The sequence below is a fragment of the Phacochoerus africanus genome, chromosome 4 (genome assembly GCF_016906955.1).
Source record: "Phacochoerus africanus isolate WHEZ1 chromosome 4, ROS_Pafr_v1, whole genome shotgun sequence".
NCBI lineage: Eukaryota > Metazoa > Chordata > Mammalia > Artiodactyla > Suidae > Phacochoerus > Phacochoerus africanus.
The window spans coordinates 85394751-85416059 of NC_062547.1; the positions used below are offsets into that span (position 1 = coordinate 85394751).

Below are 21309 nucleotides of genomic sequence, written 5' to 3' on the forward strand. Positions count from 1 at the left end.
TTAAATGTACAGTTCTGAGTTATTCATGACATTTGTGTTGTTGTGCGGCCATTGCCATCATCCATCTCCAGAACTTTTTTTCCAGCCTCCCAAACCGACACTGGCCCCATTTAGCACTAAACCTGCTTTCTCCCATCTCTGTGTCCCCTGACAACCACGGTTCCACATTCAGTGTCTCCGATTTTTGGTGACTCTACATACCTTGGCTCATGCCAAGTACTTATTTAGAGCCAAAGAACTTCGGGGGTTTACGTGCTGGAATGTGTACAGAACGGGTTTGCTCAGTTTTTATCTAGCAAATTGGTGTCACCTTACCTTCCAAGAGCCCTGTACTTGAATGTAGAGCCGACTTGGTGCATCCAGCTGAACCCTAAGCCCATCCCTGAAAAAAGATGTGGGAAACCAGATGGCATGAGAAAGTTCTGATGTCTCGTTGCCCTGCATTTTTTCTCTGGATGTGCTCCCCTGCTTGGTGAGCGAAGGGTCTGTGGGTGCTGTAGGCATTGAGGCGTTAAGGAGGTCATGGATTGTGGGTCACAGTGAGGGGTGGTGATACGGGACAGAGCCAGACTCCAGCGCTGCGGGAACAGTGGGTAGAGTGCCTCGGCCAAGATGCTTCCTGAAAGTGACCCTTCCCAGCTGGTTCTCTAAGCTGCCTGTGCACATGCAGCCAAGCGTGAGCCAAGCTGGCGTCGGCACCGGGTACCAGGGAAGCTGCCTGCGTTCTCTGCGCTGTGACACTGGCCCTTGCTGGGTACACATGGCACCGCTGCCCGGAATGCCAATTTTACTGTGCTTGGAGGTGGGAACTCCTTATAATTTTAAATACTGAACCACAGATCACTTGGGGAATAGAGTGCAAAACGGATGATGTTCTTAGGAATGAGACTGAAATTAGACAATTCATGTTTATTGGGCTACAAGCTGTGCCTCTCTGTACTTCTTGTCACCCCCACTTTTGCCTGAGTGTTTATCCTCTCCTGCATTTAGGATTATTTTTCTTCAAAAAGCTCATTAATATGCAGTGTGAAACCTAGGTCTGTGTGTAGATTAAGAGGGCTTAGAAAGCCTACCTCTTCTGAAGGCAGTGTGTGGTTAAGGTCAGATTACTGGGAATTCCCACTGTGGCACAACAGAATCTGTTGAGTCTCTGGGGTGTCATCGGTTTGATTCCTGGTCCGGCACAGTGGGTTAAGGATCCAGCTGTAGCAAAGGTCACAACTGTAGCTCGGATCTGATGGCCCAGGAACTTCCATATGCCTTGGGGTGGTCAAGAAAGAAAGAAAGAAAGAAAAGATGGGATTACTGTAAAATGGTGTTCTCCACCTGGCAGCTGTAGTCTTGGACAAATGGTTTAGCCATCTCAAGTCTCAGCCATCTCAAGTGTCCATTTCCACATCAGTAAAATGGGAATAACACCAGTGTCACAGGATTATTGTGGGTTAAATGCGGTAATGCTACTGCTGGGGAAAAACTGTGCCATGCACATCCTCTTGGGGTCTTTGCAAGTGTGGACATTTGGAAGCTAAAGCCTCACCAGCTCCTTCTATCAGGTCCTCTACTAGTCCAGCTTCTCAGTGTAGCCAGGCTTTTACATGCTGTGACTCTTAGGTTTCTTTCTCTTCTTTCTGGACCTCTTCTCTCTGTCCTGCATCCTTCCCCCCTCCCCCAGATGCCTCTTTTTCTTCCCAACCTGGTATCTAGAGGGAGGGAAGGCTGGGTTAGGGGAGGGTCTGCAGCTGCCCAAGACTATTCCAAAGGGGCCCACGTCAGAGGGCAAACAACCACTTGGTGTGCTGACCAAGGCTCTGACAAGTGCAGGCATCAGAGAGAAGCACTAGAAGAGGGAGGAGGAAAGAAAGGGTTTTGAAGAGCAGATCTAGGGCTATTTCTTTTTTCTTTCTTTCTTTTCTTTTCTTTTTTTTTACTATTTTATCTATTTTTGCTTTATTTTTTATTATTTTTCTTTTATTATTATTATTATTATTATTATTTTAAATAGTTATTTCCCCAATACAATTGTTTTTTCTACTGTTCAGCATGGTGACCCAGTTACACATATATGTACACATTCTATTTTCGCACATTATCATGCTCCACCATAAAAGACTAGACATAGTTCCCAGTGCTACACAGCAGGATCTCATTGCTAATCCCTTCCAAAGGCAATAGTTTGTATCTATTAACCCCAAGCTCCCCAACCACCCCACTCCCTCCCCCTTCCCCTCCCCCTTTGCAACCACAAGTCTATTCTCCAAGTCCATGATTTTCTTTTCTGTGGAAATGTTCATTTGTGCTTTATATTAGATTCCAGATATAAGTGATATCATATGGTATTTGACTTTCTCTTTCTGACTTATTTCACTCAAGGTTGAGAGTCTCTAGTTCCATCCATGTTGCTGCAAATGGCATTATTTCATTCTTTTTTATGGCTGAGTTGTATTCCATTGTGTATATATACCACATCTTCCTAATCCAGTCGTCTGTCGCTGGACATTTGGGTTGTTTCCATGTCTTGGCTACTGTGAATAGAGTTGCAGTGAACATGCAGGTGCATGTGTAGGGCTATTTCTTGAATCTCCAGCCAGACTTACCATGGATACAGCCCTGTGCGTGTTCTCAGAAAAAGCAACTCCTTGTTAACTCTGAATCTCGATGAATGGGAAAATGAGGAACTTGATTTGAATATTTAAATGAACAGTAGCTATAGTAGTTGATGTCACTGATTTGACAACTGATGCCCAATGAACTTTATATGGAACTAAATATGCAGTTGTGTGTGTTATCATACAGATGTCCCATGTTAACTTTGTTGAAAGAACTTTTATGGATAGAGTGAAACTCTGCCCAGCTCCCTGATGAGAGCCATCATCTGGCCTTCCCATAGGCAAATGTACAACGTCTTGGACCATCTCCCTGTTCGTCTCCTTCAGAAGTTCAGAACTTGGAAGATGGGGGTGAAACTGACAGCATGAGTGGCCTGAACCTAGTCAGAACCCAGACTGGGACTGGCATCCATGTGCCTTGACTCGAACCCAGCCTAAACCCAGATTGGGACTGAAACCCAGACTTGTAAATTAGAATCACTCACCTGGTGTCTGGACTTACTGAGGTTCACATTCTTCATACCTCTGTGCAGAAGGAATTCAACAAGAGAAAAAGTGATAGGCAAGAAATAAATTAATTAAGGTAGGATGCTTGTGAGAGATGCAAGTGGGCAGGCAAGAAGGCTCTGCCCCCAGGATCCGGTGGGCTACAGTTTTATCCTCCAAGGGGAGAGGGGTGGGGGCGGGGTGGGAAAAGACCGCCTCTTCCTTTCTGGGAGTGGTCGCTCCTCCTTGGTGTCTGGTATTCAGATCAGCAGAAGGGCGGTCCTTAAATTCCTGCCCTTGGTCTGAACCTGAATGCAGGCCTCAGCCCATCCCCTACCCAACAACCTGAGGCGAATCTCGCACCTCCACTAGTCCGGCAAGCCTGCCTTGTTCTGATGGCTTTCTTGAGCAATTATTAACTTAGAGTGATCTCCCATCGTCCCCTAGGTTTCCCTTTCTATCTATGGTCCCTTTTACTGGGACTCCTACAACTACCTGTGCCTACTCCATCCCTATCAGGGGGGTGACTTTGAGGGCTGAGAAACAGGATGGGAGACCAAACACAAAGGTGCACCTTGAAAAGGGCACATGGAACTTCCATCCTTCTTCCCTAGCTGCGTTTCCCACCCAGCGTTCTCTCCCCTCCTTGAAAACCTGACTTCAGCCTCTCTTCATCTAGAAAACTGGCTCTGATGAATCCTATTATCAAATACTCTTTTCTCTAACTGCTTGGTTTTTCTATTCTTTGTCTTGTCATTAGTCTGCCCTTTCCCCAAAGGTTTTTCCAAACTTTTCTCCAGTGTTAAATGTGTTTTCTGTTACATTGTAAACCCTTGGCGGCTCAGAGTCTTCTCCCACCTCATCCCATCCCCTCTCTCCACCCCCTGATGTGCACTGTAACTATTTAACCACTAGTTAGAGACTGCCACTTAGCGAAAGAAACACATTCTGTTGTTGTTGTATTTGTTGGTCGTAATTATAAGCCACTTGGAAGGCATTTTAGGACCCTGCATTTCTACAGTTCTGCATTTTGTACCTAGTGGACCGATCGTAAGAATACATTTCCATCTTCACTTGGCTTCATAAATGGGGATGCTTCTGCTGCACAAATGCTAGCAGAGCTCTCCTGTCTGGAGTAGAAACAATGACTTAATTCTGAAATTGTATTCAAATCCTCCAAGGAGCTGGTGCTGATACACAGTTTGGCTACCTCCTCTGATCTGCAGTAGACCAGTCCTGTGAGGGGATTTAGATGTTGATCCGTGTCCCAGTCTTCCAGCCAGAAAAGAAATGCCAGGGGAGACCAATTATTCATTTGTCTGAAGCAGAATGGGAATTACTATGTGTAAGATGCTTGCTGTCCTGGCTGCTGTGTAAAGTATTTCGAGCTTTGGTCTAAAGAATTCTAATTTCTGAAAACTTTGAAAGCTTTCTCAGTGGTTATAAGTGCATCCATTTCTCTAAACCTGGGACCTTGTACTTTCTCAGAGCAGGAGTTCTGCATATTAGAACAAAAAGCACACAACAAGCCAAAACCGAAATGTTTTCAGCTTTGTTGCCCAAGAGGGGTAAATTCTTTCCCACAAGAGAGCGGTTCCCAGGGTGTTTTATCCGCGCTCCAAGTAGTTTACAAAATCAGGGTTTGTATACATCCTCCTCAGCCTGCAGACTCGACGTTTGCTTCCCCCATTCTTGCCAACTGAACTCCCTTCCCACATCAGTCATTCCATTTCCTCCTACTGCTCCCTGAATTGTTGACCTAAAAGAATAAAAATATGTTTAATATGATAGGATACCTCCAAAAGCTCAGTACAAACTAAGCAGAAGCTAAGAGTTGGATTTAAATACAAACCAGCTTGTAATCTCCTAGCTCTGGGACCTTGAGCCACACGCCTACCCCCTTTTAGCCTTCATCAAGTGGAGGTAATAATACTTGTCCATCTACCTGATGGGGCTGTGACAGTCATATGAGCTAATTTGACATGGTAGCACTTGGTAAATGTAGATGTTTTCTATGAAACCAAAGAGCCCAGTGTATTTTGTTGAAGCCCTGCCCTCTGCTGTTGGCATCATCTGCAGTGTTTTATGGTTTCTCACAAGTCCAGTCTCCTATGAACCCTCAGTATGTAAGCTGATGCTGATTTTCGTGTCCTGCTTAGAAGCCAGAGAAGCTTCTTGTTGGTTAAAATGAGCCGACACTGCTTTAGTCCAAAGTCCAGTTGAGTGGGATTCTCTGGCCATGACTGGACTGCCAGCATGTCTCCATTTGCAGAGGAGGATCCATTGGAGAGCTGAATTTTTGGCAGACTTTAAAAATTGACTGTCCTGACTCATGCGTTAATTCACACTCACTCACAAACAGCATATGCTTGCATTAAGAGTACCCTTCTGTTCTACAGCCTCACCTTCCAACTGAGGCTGTTTGATTAAACTTGCAAATATACATTGAGATCGACAGTCCACGCCTCGTATATCCCTGCAGCAGCGGGATGCTGCCATGTTGTTTCCTCCTCAGTCACACAAACGTGTCTTGATGGGGGTTGGCACAGGGCGGTGACTCTCTGGTGCTGAGCCATGTGCCGCTTCCACCTCCACCATCTGAAGTCACAGAATGAGTTGGCTGCTCTTGGTTGGCTTCCTTTTTCTTCCCCCTACCATGGCTCTTCTTCCTCCTGTTGGCTCTGTCGCCAAATTGTGCTCTTGCAAAGCATACCCATGGTTTTCTTTTAGTTCAGACTTGGAAGCCTTCACGTCACATAGGCTTGCCACTGCCTGTGCTTCATTCCCCAGATGAGGTCCTCTTCTTCCCTTTTTCTTTTTTCTTTTTTGTCTCTTTGCCATTTCTTGGGCCGCTCCCACGGCATATGGAGGTTCCCAGGCTAGGGGTTGAATCGGAGCTGTAGCCACCGGCCTACGCCAGAGCCACAGCAACGCGGGATCCGAGCCGCGTCTGCAACCTACACCACAGCTCACGGCAACGCCGGATCCTTAACCCACTGAGCAAGGCCAGGGATCGAACCCGCAACCTCATGGTTCCTAGTCGGATTCGTTAACTACTGAGCCACGATAGGAACTCCTTCATTCCCCTTTTCTTACCTCTTTCCCTACCTCTTCTCTCTCACTCGCGCACCACATCCAAGGCATAGAGGCACTGACGGCCTTCGTGCCATCAGTCATCTTCCTCTCTGGTGTCTTTGGACTTTCTGTGTTACACAATAAAGTTGACTAGAAATTCATCATACATTTTAATATTTGGGTTCCTTTTTTCCAGAAATTCAAAGAGGTCAATTGGGTGCAGAAAAGTTATTTTTCTCAATGGAACTGGCATGAAAGTTTATTCCTTATATTTAAATTTTTTTTCCGTAACTGAACATTAAAACCACTGTAATCCTTTCTTATTTCTGAAATAGATAATTAAAGTAATACACATCAGTGGTATAGAGTGTTTGGAAAATAGAGTTAAGGAAGAAAGTTAAGGAAGAAACCCAGAGCCCTCCTTTGGGAAACAAATGTTTTAACATTTTGGCATTCCCTTTGATTACAGTACATATAATAACATAATCTTATATAATTATTATAGCAACACACGCATACCTATATGTGTATTATGGGAAATTCAAATTGTGGTGCTTTAGCAATTTTATACAGCTTCAGATATATTCAGTTTGCAAGTTATATGGGAGGTAGGCATTAAAAACACTAAATGAGGGGAAATCAAGTTTCAGCAATTATCCTTGGAAAAACTAGCTGATGATATATTGTCTTTATTATGCATGTTTATACATTTTATGTCTTATAACTTATTAATAATTGATTATATTAAAAATTAAATAATTTGCAATATGTATGATTTTAAATTTTTTTTTTTTTTTTTTTTTTTTTTGCTTTTTAGGGCCAGACTTGCGGTATATGGAGATTCCCAGGCTATGGGTTTAATTGGACCTGTAAGCTGCCGGCCTACACCACAGCCACAGCAACATGGAATCTAAGCCACATCTTCGACCTACACCACAGCTCACAGCAAAGCCGGATCCTTCACCCACTGAGCGAGGCCAGGGATCAAACCAGCAACCTCGTGGTTCCTAGTTGGAATCATTTCCGCTGTACCAAGACGGGAATTCCTAAAATATTTTTTAAAACACTTCATGGGGTAGGGCATTATTCCCATTTTACGGATGAGGAAACTGAGTGTCTAGTTAATTCTTTCATAGTGTAATATGACTGTGTTGCAGGCACCTAGCGCCAATGCTCTTTACTCTCAGCCAACCGCTCCCCCCTCTTTTTAAAACCAGATACCTGTTAGTTTAGGCAGAAATCCATTTTGGGGGGAAAAAAGAGGAGTTGAATGGTGGAGGGTGCCTCATATAAAAAATGGTAACTTTTCTCAAAGGTCTTCTCAGCATTTACTTACTGGGTGATTTTGCTTATGACGTGATGTATCATGTAGTAGCATCACTGAGTTTTTTTGTTTTTTGGTTTGGTCTTGTTACAAGGCTTTCATTTCTGATGTAGTCTAACCTGGCAATAGTAAATATTATCTTCATATATTTTTCCTTTGTTGGATTACATTTGAGGTTTTTCCATCTCTGAGAAATAAACCTATAATTTTACTGTTTGTACTTTCTCAAGATTGTAGCAGTAATTTATATGGTTTCCAACAGGAAAAATAAAGTCACATAGGTTCTATCTATTGTTTAATGAGATATTAGTGATATCATTAATAATAGCCTCAGAAAAGCCTAATGGCCACTGGGCCAGTCTTCCAGCATTTACATGCAGGGAGGGATAGTAGAAAGATTAGGGAGTTCCCTGGTGGGCTAGTGATTAGGATTTGGTGCTTTCACTGCTGCGACCCAGGTTCAGTCCTTGGTCTGGGAACTGAGATCCCTCTTCAAGCTACTGCACACTGTGGCCAAAAGAAAAAAAAAAATCAGAACTCTAAATCAGTTTCAGATCCCAATGTTGCTGCTGAACCATTGTTATAATCTTAGAATTACCCAAACCTAAATGACCCAACCTCTCTGAATTTGTTTCCCATCAGAAAGGTGGAGATTCACATTCCTATCTTGAAGAGGGGTAAACAATAATATATGTAAAGTATCTGGCACATAGTAAGTGCTCATTACCTGTTAATCCCTCTGTCTGCTACCTTTCATGCACAAATCACGGAGAGCTCACATGGATGAGGGAAATATGATAGAAGTGCTTGGAACGTGGAGAAAGCCCTACACACAATTGAGAGGCTGTTTTGTTTTCTTTCACTCACCTGTGAACTATTTGTGAGTTATTATTTCTTTTCTCCTAATAGTCAAGGAAAAATCAGCCCAATCCTCCCTATCCTGTCATGTTCTAAGACTCCCAGCTCCGTGGAAGTATCCTCTGATATTCCGGGTTCTTTGGAGTGGTTTGAGAGCATAGGACAGGCTGCTGGCAGGAACTTGCTGCTCCTAGAGAACAGCGCAGGAAGCTGTCATTTCATAACCTGTCAAGTCTGTTTAACGGTTGTAAAAATCATCATTCCTGTGAACTATGAAAGATTAGGTAAACATTTATGTACTTAAAATATTTGTTATCTATAGAAAACAGGGAGAATCATTTTAGGACTGGTTCTAAATTGGAGCTTTTTTTTTTTTTTTTGTCTTTTTAGGGCCACACCTGTGGCATATGAAGGTTCCCAGGCTAGGGGTCTAATCAGAGCTGTTACTGCCAGCCTACACCACAGCCACAGCAACTTGGGATCTGAGCTGCATCTATGACCTACACCACAGCTCATGGCCATGCTGAATCCTTAACCCACTGAGCGAGGCCAGGGATCAAACCTGCAACCTCATGGTTCCTAGGCAGATTCGTTTCAGCTGTGCCACGATGGGAACTCCTCTACTATTTTTTAAAGGAAGGAAAAGGAATTCAGCTCATCTCCCTTGGATGTGAACTTTTTATGCTTATGAGGGTCAGCGTAAAAATGCTTCAAATTGGAGTTCCCGTCGTGGCTCAGCGGAGACGAATCCGACTAGGAACCATGAGGTTTCGGGTTTGATCTCTGGCCTCGCTCACTGGGTTAAGGATCCGGCATTGCTGTGAGCTGTGGTGTAGGTCACGGACGAAGCTTGGATCTGGTGTGGCTGTGGCTGTGGTGTAGGCTGGCAGCTACAGCTCTGATTCATCCCCTAGCCTGAGAACCTACATGTGTCTTGGGTGCAGCCCTAAAAATGCAAAAACAACAACAACAAAAAATAGTAGAAGCTCATCCAGACTAAACACTGTACAATTCTGGAGTTCCCATCATGGTGCAGCAGAAATGAATCCGACTAGGAACCATGAGGTTGTGGGTTTGATCCCTGGCCTTGCTCAGTGGGTTAAGGATCTGGTGTTGCCGTGACCTGTGGTGTAGGTCACAGACATGGCTTGCATCCTGCATTGCTGTGGCTGTGGTGTAGGCGGGCAGCAACAGCTCCGATTCTACCCCTAGCCTGGGAACCCCCGTATGCCACAAGTGCAGCTCTAAAAAGACAAAAAAAAAAAAAAAAAAAAAGGAAAAAGAAAAAAAATAACAATAAAATTTTATTTTATATTATTTATTTTTTGGGCCGCACTCCTGCACTTGGAAGTTCCTGGACCAGGGATCAAACCCATGCTACAGCAGTGACAACACCATATTCTTAACCTGCTAGGCCACCAGGGAACTCCATCTTTCTGTAGGTTTTAATGTGGGGATTAAAAATTCTTGAGCTGGTCTTGGAAACGTGACACTCTGTGCTTCCTTCCTGAGGTCTCTGGGGGGCACGATGAAGGGTGTAGGAGCAGGCAGTGAGCAAATGGAATTTTCTCTCTACCTACTTGGTAGTAAAAGAGGTGGTTTTTGTTCCAAAAATATTTATTGCCATTATCATTGACTAAGAAATCCCAAATCCAAGAATCACGGCTTTTAATTGTTCTCCCAAACTGAGCAAAGTCCTAGATAGACCCTGCTTTTTATTCCAGACTGCAGGTTAGCCCACCTCTTTATGTGGATTTGAAGATCTTCCTGGTTTTCTTTGAGTTTCTAGATTATTTAAGAAAGGAAGGAAGGAGGAAAGAAGGAAAGAAAAGAAAGAAGGGAGGAAGACATTCTTGTTCAGATTTGCACAATAGACCAAAATTAATGATACTCCATGTGTGCGATGTAGAAATGAGGTTCTTTTCTGAAAATCTGTCCCGGGTTTTGAGATCAAGGCTTTCTTAGATGCTCAGGTGTGTTCATGGTCTTGGAGGAACATAGTTTGGCACCTTTTGCATCAAAGTGGGATCGGTGAACTCTTTTTTAGGAAGTTCTCTGATGGCCCCGTGGGTTGAGGCTCCTGCGTTCTCACCCCTATGGCTCTGGTGGCTGTGGTGTGGTGTAGATTCAATCCCTGGCCTAGGAATTCTTACATACTGCTTGTGTGGCAAAAAAGAAAAAAAGAAACAAAACAAACAACAAACCCAAGAGAGAACCTGAAATAAATGTTGCAACTCTCATTAAACAAATAAACAAAACTTGTTTTTCATATGTTGGTTTTAAAGCTGTGTACACTGAAAGCATATTTGCAGAAAGGGATCAACTTTTCACAAAGCCTGAAATGTTTGTCATTTTTCTGAGTAATTATGGCAGAGAAGCTACCTAACTTTACTGGGCCTTTGTAACCTCCCTGGAAAAAGGACATGGGTAGCCAATCAGAGATCCTCACTCTTATAAGGAAACTATGTAGTTTGCTGGTTACCCTTCTTTCCCCACTTAGTAAATTTTCCTTCTAATGCTGCACTTGAAGATTCAGGGCTTTGTCTGGTCAGAGGAGGTGGCCGCAGTCCCTTCCAGCCATGTGTCACCTGAACATCCTCTGAAGCTTTGTGCTGGTGTAGAACTTTGGAGAGGTCTTAGGAGTGTATGATGGGAGAGAAGCTCCAGGAGAGGTGTGGAGGCAGCCTTGAAATTCAGTTCACCTTCCCTGGGACCTGGACGGTATGGCTGTGTTACTCTCAGGTCTTTGACTTAGTGGGACTAAGCTTGTGAAGGACATAGCATCTCTGCCTTCTGAGCACCTTGGTAGGGATGTGGAGATGGACAGGGTGTGAGCCATGCCCTCCGTGTCTCATGGTGTTCATGGCTTGATGGAACCTTCAGTGTTGGTTTTGTTTGTTTTTGTGCTTTTTCATTTTTGGCCACTCCTCAGCAGATGAAGCTCCCGGGCCAGGGGTCAGATCCAAGCCACAGTTGAGACCTGAGCATCAACCCTAGATCCTTAACCCACTGTGCTGAGCCAGGGATCGAATCTGGGTCCCAATGCTCCCAAGATGTCACCATTGTGACGCAGTGGAAACTCCAAGCCTTCAGTGTTTTTGATGGGAGGATGACAGTCTCTCTTGTCTTTTCAGATTCTTTAGGGTGCCTGGGAATATGTATCAGGTTGCTAACAACTTCAGCCGCAAGTTTGCGTGTTTTTCAAAAGAAAATTCAGTTTAGGGAAGTTTAATCATGTGGTCCTTTAAAGCTTAAGATTAAGTAGCTATGAACTGTTTCAGGAAGCTGGTAAGAAGCCAGAGAATGTCACAGGTCGGTTTCCTGTGTATCAGCTTTCTGGACTAGGAGTTCTTTCATTTTTTAGATCCTACCCTCACACCCTGCCCCAGTTTTAGGGCTTCAGAATCAGTTCTCTTCCTTGGGGTATACATCCCTGCCAACCATCCTTTAAGGTATGAGACCGAAAAGATACCCATTTAGGTGAATTCTTCTAGGTAAAAGCCAGTCTGAAGAAGATGGTTCAGTACCTGTTTGAATGATATCCCTGAGGATATTCAGGGTTCCTTACAGAAATTTCAAGTCACACAACATAGCAGTGTGTCCATAAAATGCTAAACTCTGGCATGTTTCTATGAATTGGTGATTCATGTCATATGCTTAACCTGCTTTTCCTTAAATAATGCCTTTTTAAACAACGAAGGCTCCTCTTCTTGCCAGAGTGTTGCCTTTGATTTTTCCCAACCCTCCCTCCAGTTATCTAAGCGTCCTGTAATTACGGCAAAGTTTCTGTTTGACTCTAAAAACCTGAAGGACTGTATATCATACTTGCCACTTGTGTCCAGTCCCTAGAACACACTGGCACAGAGCATCCACTCTAATATTTGTTAAACAAATGATTTATTTATTTATTTATTTATTTGCTTTTTAAGGCCACACCACAGCATATGGAAGTTCCCAGGCTAGGGGTCGAATCGGAGCTGCAGCTGCTGGCCACAGCCACATGGGATCTGAGCCACATCTGTGACCTACACCACAGCATACGGAAGTTCCCAGGCTAGGGGTCAAATCGGAGCTAGAGCTGCTGGCCACAGCACAGCCACATGGGATCCGAGCCGCATCTGTGACCTACACCACAGCTCACGGCAATGCCGATCCTTAATCCAAGTGAGGCCAGGGATGGAACCCCGAAACCTCATGGATACTGGTTGGGTTTGTTGCTACTGAACTACAGCAGGAACTCCTAGATGAGTACATTTTAATACAGGGGAGGTGGTGGCCTTGCTGACCCTGCATGAAGGGAGCAAGTAGGGTAGCTGAAGCGAGCAGGCGACGACCTCATTGCAGGTGACCAGCTTCTCAATGCACAAGGCAGATCTTGGGGTATTTTTACAATGAATTTGAGGCATGTTCTTGAAAACAATGAACCTCTGAAGCTTCCTTCTGTCTCTAACTTTGTAGATCTATTTCAAAACCTTTTCTACTGACTCATTCTATTCCTTAAACCTCTGAATACGCCCTCTCATGTGATTTCCATAGAATGTGACTGCTTTACCATCTTTTAGCCAATGGCAGCTCACATGACAAAGGACATTTTGTGAGTTGCTCAAACTTCAGGAAATTGTTCTTCAGCACCTCCTCCCGTTTCTTAGGGTTCAAGGCAGTAAGCGAAGATGAACTTCAGAGGAAGTCTCAGTTAATCAGTTTGCTTTAAAACAAAACAATTCAGAAGGCACTTCAGGGACCTGCCCTTGGGGTTGGCAATGACCGGGAGCCTCCAGCTCACTCAGTTTCAGGAGCCGGGCAGCCCTGGGTAAAGAGCAGAATTGGCAGTGCTGAGGGACCTCTGTTCCAGCGCTGGCTCTGCCATTGACTCAGAGGTCACCATAGGTGGTTCTTTAACCTTGTATGACCCTGGTCTCCTTAACTGCCAGAAAGAGATAATGCCTGTCTTTCAGAGAGATTATGACAACCACACAATAACATGGAAAAGTGCTTTATAGGCAGTCAAGTCATGCTTAAGTGTATTCTTCTATCAGCTCCATGATGGCTCATTAAATGGCAGGGTTATTATCTGTGTCTGTGGCTCTTATCAGAAGTTGCTACTTAGTCAATGCTGACTGATGCGGAAATATTTGCAGACAACCTCTGTGGTCCAGAGGGATCTGCTTTTGCTGTGATTAAGACATTCCCACACTGGTAACCTTGGCATAGGCTTTGACAATAGCTCATGCAGGAAGGAAGCTGAGGCTGCAGTGTGTGTCCTTGGAAGGGCAGTGGCAAGGTGTGTGGTGCAGTGGGCTGGGTCAGGAGGAAAGGAGGGAAGGTGTAAAAAGGAGCACCCCCCTCCCCCCGGCCCCGAAAGAGGAGTTTCCATCATGGCTTAGTAGTAATGAACCTGACTAGTGTCCATGAGGACTTAGGTTCATTCCCTGGCCTCGCTCAGTGGGTTAAGGATCTGGTGTTGCCGTGAGCTGTGGTGTACTGAGCTGTGGTGTACGTCGCAGACACAGCTCGGATCTGGCATTGCTGTGGCTGTGGTGTAGGCTGGCAGCTACAACTCTGATTAGACCCCTAGCCTGGGAACTTCCGTATGCCTTAGGTGTGGCCTTAAGAAGCCGCCAACAACAACAACAACAACAACAAAAGAAGCCCCATGAGGGCAAACATTTTTTGTTCTGTTCGCGGCCCTGGCCCTGCTGCATTGACTTTTGCCTGGCCCATAGACTCTATGAATTGAACGCTAGTTGAGTGAAGTCTATAGAATGGTGCTTTATTTGCTCCCTCAAAGACGACGTCTTTGTGGGCGCTCCCAGCTTGGCACAGTGGAAACGAATCCAACTGGGAACCATGAGGTTTCCAGTACGATCCCTGGTCTCGCTCAGTGGGTTAAGAATCTGGCATTGCCATGATCTGTGGTGTAGGTCAGACGTGACTTGGATCCTGAGTTGCTGTGGCTGTGGTGTAGGCCAGCAGCTGTAGCTTTGATTAGACTCCTAGCCTGGGGACCTCCATATGCCGTGTGCGGGGCCCTAAAAAGCAAAAAAAAAAAAAAAAAAAGAGGCCACATCTTTTTTCATTCAGTGTAAACACATGAAACTACCCCACGTAGATATTTTAAAGCCCATGTCTTAGTCTTTCCTGATAAAAGATTATTTGTTCGCTGCATGTTTTTATGGAGCGTGCAGCCTGTGCAGGCAAGTGTGTTGGACACCTGGATGGAACGTGTGTCTTTTTGAGGCGTTTACTATTGAAACGAAGGAGTATAGGAGGTATTGTTCCTGAATGCAATTTTGTGTGCCCAGTGCACAGTGAGGCCAAGCAAACTGACAGAGTTGGGAGTGGGAGAAAGGTTTATTGTAGGGCAAGCAAGGAGAATGCGTGGCTCATGCTCAGAACCTCCAAACTCTCCAATGGTTTTCAGGGAGAAGGTTTTATAGGCAAAATAGGAGAGCTGCGGGTATGTGACTTTCTTGTGATGGCTTGGTGGGGCGCTAACAGGGCGGTGCTCTAGGAATCTGATGCTCTGCCTGAAGTTACCTTCTTCCATCCCGCGGGGGGTGGAGCCTTAATTCCTGCCGCAGAGCTCAGGGATGCAGGTATTCCTGGAGGAGGAACCAGGGCTCTGCTTTAATCACTGCCCTCTTGTTTCTTGACTTGAGTGCTCCTCCTGTGTTTCTCATTCCCTCACTTCATTGATTAGTAACTGACTCTGCCCTTTGGTACTCAAGGAAGGTCTAAGGAGGCTGAAACCTTTTTCCTACAAACTAAGAAACAGGGACACAGAAAGGATTTGTACCCATGCTGTCCCCACAGGGTCCTGCTTGGTTTCAGTACCAGGAGAGAGGACACTGTGAACAGGAATAGTCAGGGGCGACGTTGGGAAGGAAATGGCCTTTGAGATGAGCCCTTAAAGATAGGTGGAATTTCATCAGTTCTGGCCAGGATGTTGCAATTATTATTATTATTATTATTTTTTTTGGCTGTGTCTGTGAAATGTAGAATTTCCTGGGCCAGAGATCAAACCCTGTGCCATAGCAGCAACCTGAACATGGGCAGTGACAATGCCAAATCCTTAACCCTATAAGCCGTGAGAAACTCACAATTCCAGTTTCAAGCTTTGTACGGAGTGCGTATTTTATTTTATTTTCCGTTTTGCAAAACTGGCCCAATTAGGCTGATTTTTTTTCTTTTGTTTTTCTTAAAATTACTCGAATGTATCACATCTGTAGTTGTATAATGATCATAACAATCCAATTTCACAGGATTTCCACCCCACAAGGGAGTGTGCATTTTAATTCAGGCTTCTCTTTGGACAGGTGATGTCAGAGTCTGAGAGCCCCTCAGTGGCTCCGGGCTGGTGGGATTTTATGTGGCTTGTGGAGGCAGTTGCGGGGGGGCAGAGGCCTGGGGACCAATATTGCTGGTGCTTCTGCTTCTTCCTGGGTGGACTGGCTGGGGCTGGAAGGAAGCAGCAGCCAAGAGGGAAGGTGGCAAGGAGAGTGCCTTCTTTTGAATGTGACCCAGTCTTCTCACGTACAAATTGGGGAGGCTGGAATGAGCCCATGGACTCCAACCAGGCATTCGTTGTATGTGGCTTTCAAGCTTTATGTCTGAAGGCACCATAAAAGGAAAATATTCTGTCAGAAAATATTCTGAAATTAAAGTGACAAATTGATAGTCATGGGGTGTTCTGGGGCTTAACTGTTAGGAACAGTGGAGACAGAGGATTAGGTGATGCTCTGTGGGCATGTCGGCTCTCTTCTAAGCAAACCCAGGATGAGGAAATCATAATTTTCAAAGTATGTTCATTATGGGATGCTGGTTAGCTCACTTAGTAAGGTTAAACGGGAAGGTAATTGTTCAACAAATGTTTGGGTGCCCTCTGTGTGCAGGGACCTGTGATGGATGTGAAGGAGACCTACACATGAAGCCAAAGAGTCCTTTCCTCTAAAGAACCCCTAGTTTGAGACTTCTTATTGCTGAGGGGGAGCGGGGAGAGAGTGGGATGGACTGAGAGTTTGGTGTTCGTAGATACAAACTACTACATTTAGAAGGGATAAGCAATGAGATTCTGCTGTATAGCACAGGGAACTACATCCAATCTCCTGGTACAGACTATGATGGAAGATAATAGGGGGAAAAAAGAATATATATATATATACACACGCACACACATATATATACACATATATATGACTGGGCCACTTTGTTCTGTGGCAGAAATTGACACAACATTGTTAATCAACGATACCTTAATAAAAAATTTAAAAAATAAAAATAGGGAGTTCCCGTCGTGGCGCAGTGGTTAATGAATCCGACTAGGAACCATGAGGTTGCGGGTTCGGTCCCTACCCTTGCTCAGTGGGTTAACGATCCGGCGCTGCCATGAGCTGTGGTGTAGGTCGCAGACGCGGCTCGGATCCTGCGTTGCTGTGGCTCTGGTGTAGGCTGGCGGCCACAGCTCCGATTCGACCCCTAGCCTGGGAACCTCCATATGCCGAGGGAGCGGCCCAAGAAATAGCAAAAAGACAAAAAATAAATAAATAAATAAGTAAATAAATAAAAAAATAAAAAATAAAAATAACTTTTCGGGAGTTCCTGTTGTGATGCAGCAGAAACGAATCTGATTAGGAATCATGAGGTTGCGGATTCCATCCCTGGCCTCACGCAGTGGGTTAGGGATCTGACATTGACGTGAGCTGTGGTGTAGGTTGCAGATGTGGCTTCGATCTGGCGTGGCTGTGGCTGTGGTGTAGGCCGGCTGTGGCTGTGGTGTAGGCTTGCAGCTCTGATTAGACCCCTAGCCTGCGAACGTCCATATGCCGTAGGTTGGTCCTACAGAGCAAATTAAAAAAATAAATGAAGAAAGGTTACTGTTAAAAAAAAATAAATTTTTGAACTATACTTGAATAAAAAATTTTTTAAAGTGAACATAAATTTAAAGAGTGAAAAAATAAGAAAATTAACAAAATAAAGAATTCCCAGTTGGGAGAGGGAGATGTGACCCAGTTACAGCAGGAGCTTCCATGAAGGCTGATGTAATAAAAATGTGGACCCAAGTGCTGAGGAGAGGGGATGGATTTTGACTCTGAGATCCGCAGGATTTTGCTCAGGAAGATGCAAAGATGTCCCACACAAGTGGGAGCAGGGCTCTGTCGGCAGAGGGATAGTGGAGAGAGCAGAAGAACTCAAACTGAAAGGAAGCGGTGCGGGCCTGGAACATGACGCTGCTGGAGCATGTTGGAGAGGAGAGGGAAGCGTTCTCTTCTAGGACCTTGTTCTGTAGGAGATGGGGATCCATTGAAGGTTTGGAGAGGAAAAATAAATCAGTAGTGAGGCAGAAGACTAACTCAGGTTATCAGTGCAGGAGCAGGGGCTTCCATGCATTCTTTAATGTGGCCACTGATTAACATTTGCGGCTTAAGGGCTCCAGGGAGTAACATCCCCACAGGCCTTGTTTACTATAGGGAGGGTCCCTACTTCCAGATGGACATGAATCCCTAACCCCCTGTGACTCAGTTTACGGGAAGAGAAGGGCAAAGAAACCATGAGACTTAAGGGACATTTCCACCCCTAAGACCCCTCTTGGACAAGGACTGCTATAGATAATTGGGCGAGGCCAATGAGAGACAACCACATCTTTCTGGACCCCACGTTGGCACCCCTCCATCTTTAAGGGATCAGAAACCCCTATAGGACAATAGAGAAAGGGGGCTCTTCCCCCCCCCCCCCCAGAAGCCCTGGGAGCTCTCTGTTTTCCTTTAATAAAGACTTTGCTTGCTTGCTGCCTTTGTGTTCTCCGAGTTCATTCTTCGACTGCCGTGAACAAGAACCCGGATTCCGGTATCATCTTTCCGGTATCAGTAGGACCACGTGTTAGGAAGATGCCTCTGGTGACCCTGAGGAGAGTGGATGGAAGAGGGGTGGTGGCGGGCTGGCTGTGTGAGGGCTGTTGAAAGAGTCCAGGGGCAGATGTCGAAGGCCTGGGATCTTGGAGTGGGGGTGCAGAGGAGGGTTGTTTGAGAGCTTTGATACTTTTCCTAAATCTGAGAGCTGTCTTCTGAAGATGAGATCAGACTCCATTTGTTTAAGAAAAAAAAAACAACAAAAAACCCTCACTTTTGATAAATACAACTCTTCGTTGACCCCTGTTGGTATCATTAGTATGGTTTGAGGTCTCCTTATTTTGAGAAGTAGAGCCACACGGGAACCTTGGGAGTCCTTGGAGGGGTATGGGGAAAAAAGACGGTGATACTTATGGAAACTCCTGCTCTGCTGGCCCTGCGTTTGTTGGGTACCACCTGTCCTAGCCCTTGCCCAGCCTCTCCTGCTGGTCCTTTTTCCTCCTCACCCATAAACAAAGACATTTCCCAATGTTCTGTACTTTGTCTTGTTCTTTCCTTGTTGTTTTGTTTTGTTTTGGGGTCAGGTCTGTGGCATATGGAAGTTCCAGAGGCTAGGGATCGAACCTGAGCCACAGTGTGACAATGCCAAACCCTTAACCCACTGAGCCACCAGGGAACTCCTGAACTTGTTTGTTTCATCCTGTCTAAATATTTCTGGCTCTAGTATTTCTGCTCTTTACTCTCCGCCTGTTCGCTCAAAGGTAAAGTGAGTTGGATTAAGTACCTGCCTCATAGAGTGTCCTGAAACTGAAATAAAATGTTGCATAGAAAATCCTAAGGCCTTGAAGAAAAGTAAGTGCTCAGAAAAATAAGCATCTGGGACATATATCCATGCTTATAGTATTGTGTCATTTTTATGTCAATGCAAATGTAATCTCCCTCTTTTTTTAATTTTTTTATTTTTTGGCTTTTTAGGGCCACACTCATGGCATATGGAAGTTTCCAGGTTAGGGGTCGAATTGGAGCTACACCACAGCTCACAGCAATGCCAGATCCTTAATCCACTGAGCGAGGCCAGGGATCGAATCCGCATCCTCGTGGATTCTAATCCGGTTTGTTACCCGTGAGGCATGATGGGAACTCCCTAATCTCCCTCTTTTAAAACATTTTATTTCATTGACGTATAGTTGATTTACAATGTTGTGTCAGTTTTTGCTGTACAGCAAATCGATTCAGTTTTATATATATGTATGTATAGATTTGTATTCTTTTTCGTATTCTTTTCCTTGATGGTTTTTCACACGCGTGTTGAATATAGTTCCCTGTGCTAGCCAGTAGGGCCTTGCTGTTTATTCATTCTATATATAATAGTTTGCATCTGCTAATCCCAAATTCCTGATCCTTCCTTCCCTCCCACTCCCCACCCACCCCTTGTCAACCCCAAGTCCCCTTTCTCTTGAGTTCTTTGAGAGTTTGCTATTATTTTTAGATCTTAAGTGTTGAGCCTTGTACTTGCCCAGTAAGAGTTCAGAATTTGACCTGGGTTCCTCTCTTTGTTTTGTCTTATTTTTTGTTTTAATTTTTCCTTTATTTTGAAAAACAGTTTTGCTGTTTATAAATGATCTGGGTTCCTTTTCTTTGCCACGTTGATATTTTGGGTTCCTCATCAGTAGGGAGGGGAATTGGCCTTTCCAGGGATGGAGGGGTGACCCTCGCATCCTTATCTCCTCTGTTTGGGACCAGGGGTCCCATTTATGAGACAGCTGACTGGAGCTGGTGGCTGGGGGGACAAAAAAGCAAAACACGGACGTGCTCGCCCCAGGTGACTGCAGCCTTGCTGCCTACACACATTGTCTTCATCCGATGAGTAACCTCACAAACGAGAAACCACATTCATTTTACAACCGTCAGAATGAAAGTTCTGGACTGAGGAGAGCAAAGGGAAGGGGTCATTTTGATGTAAAAGGAATGCTGTTGTGCAGATAGACAGCTAAGAGCTGGCCGATGTGACCGTTGGTGGCTGTGGGGCCTGTTGAGGCTACAGGCAGAGGAAGTGCAGTCAGGAAATGGGGAGGCCGGTTTTCTGCAGAAAAGCAAGGCTGAAGCGTAGCAGTTTAAAAACCACATTTATATTGGCATAAAGGGTGTGAGCTTGAAGACACTGTTCACTGGCTGTCTCCTAAAGGCCAAGAGATAAGTGAGGGAGGAATTTTAGAGACTTTGTCAGCTGCAAAAAAGGATTTGTGTTGGATGAGAAGCCTTAATTCCCTGTAGAAGTGAGAAAATACAGGTCCTTGGAGATTCTTTGTTAAGGCCCAGAATTGCTAGGATGGGCTAAGCTGAGCTGTTGGACCAGTTCTGCAAGCTTGTTGAGTACCATTGTTGCCAATAGACCACACTCTTAGTTGGCTTGAGGCCGTATACATCCTGTGGCATCGTGACCATGACATCTGATTGCTCTCCGCTTTCTATTATTTAATGTCAACTTCCGTATGGCATTTTTTGCTAGAAATAATATTGTCAGACCCAAAGGCCAAGCTCTTTCTGTGTTGGATGTTTCACGAACCTTGTCTCCCTGTGCTCAGTGTTGAGCTGCATTTGAGTTTTTTTCTAGTTGATTGTCTCATCGCTATTTGATGCGGCGCTTTTGAGTCATGTGATGTTATCCTTTATTTCTAGCTATCGTGGACGATGAAAGACTCTCCGCAGAGGAGATGGATGAGAGGAGGCGGCAGAATATCGCTTATGAATATTTGTGCCACCTGGAGGAAGCCAAGAGGTAAGACTGAGACTTAGTCCATTGGTGCACCTTCTCTTGGAAATGAACCCTATTTTTAATAACTCATTTGCAGTCTTGATAGACAAGAAATGGGAGCGGAACCACCTGCTTTTTGTTAATGGCAGAATTGAGAAAAGGATGCTGCCTCAGCCGAGGTCAAGGCATTAGGGAGGAAACTCTTCTTTTTTCTTCTTCAGAGCCTCGCAGGAAACCTCTAGGCACACTGCAGGTTATGTCACAATTTCTCCTCTCACTGGCTTGGATGTGGGGGAGCAGCAGAGACTTAAATCGACTTTCTTTTCCTCCAGACCTTCCTCATATCTTTCTCCCAACCCT

General features: G+C 44.9%; 1 protein-coding gene across 1 annotated transcript in view; it reads left to right on the top strand.

Moving 5' to 3' along the window:
* IQGAP2 (IQ motif containing GTPase activating protein 2) overlaps positions 1 to 21309 on the top strand; it is a 338102-nt gene that overhangs the window by 40057 nt on the left and 276736 nt on the right. Inside the window, 1 exon segment of the mRNA XM_047778139.1 lies at positions 20874 to 20973. Within this exon segment, the coding sequence (XP_047634095.1) occupies positions 20874 to 20973 (100 nt within the window).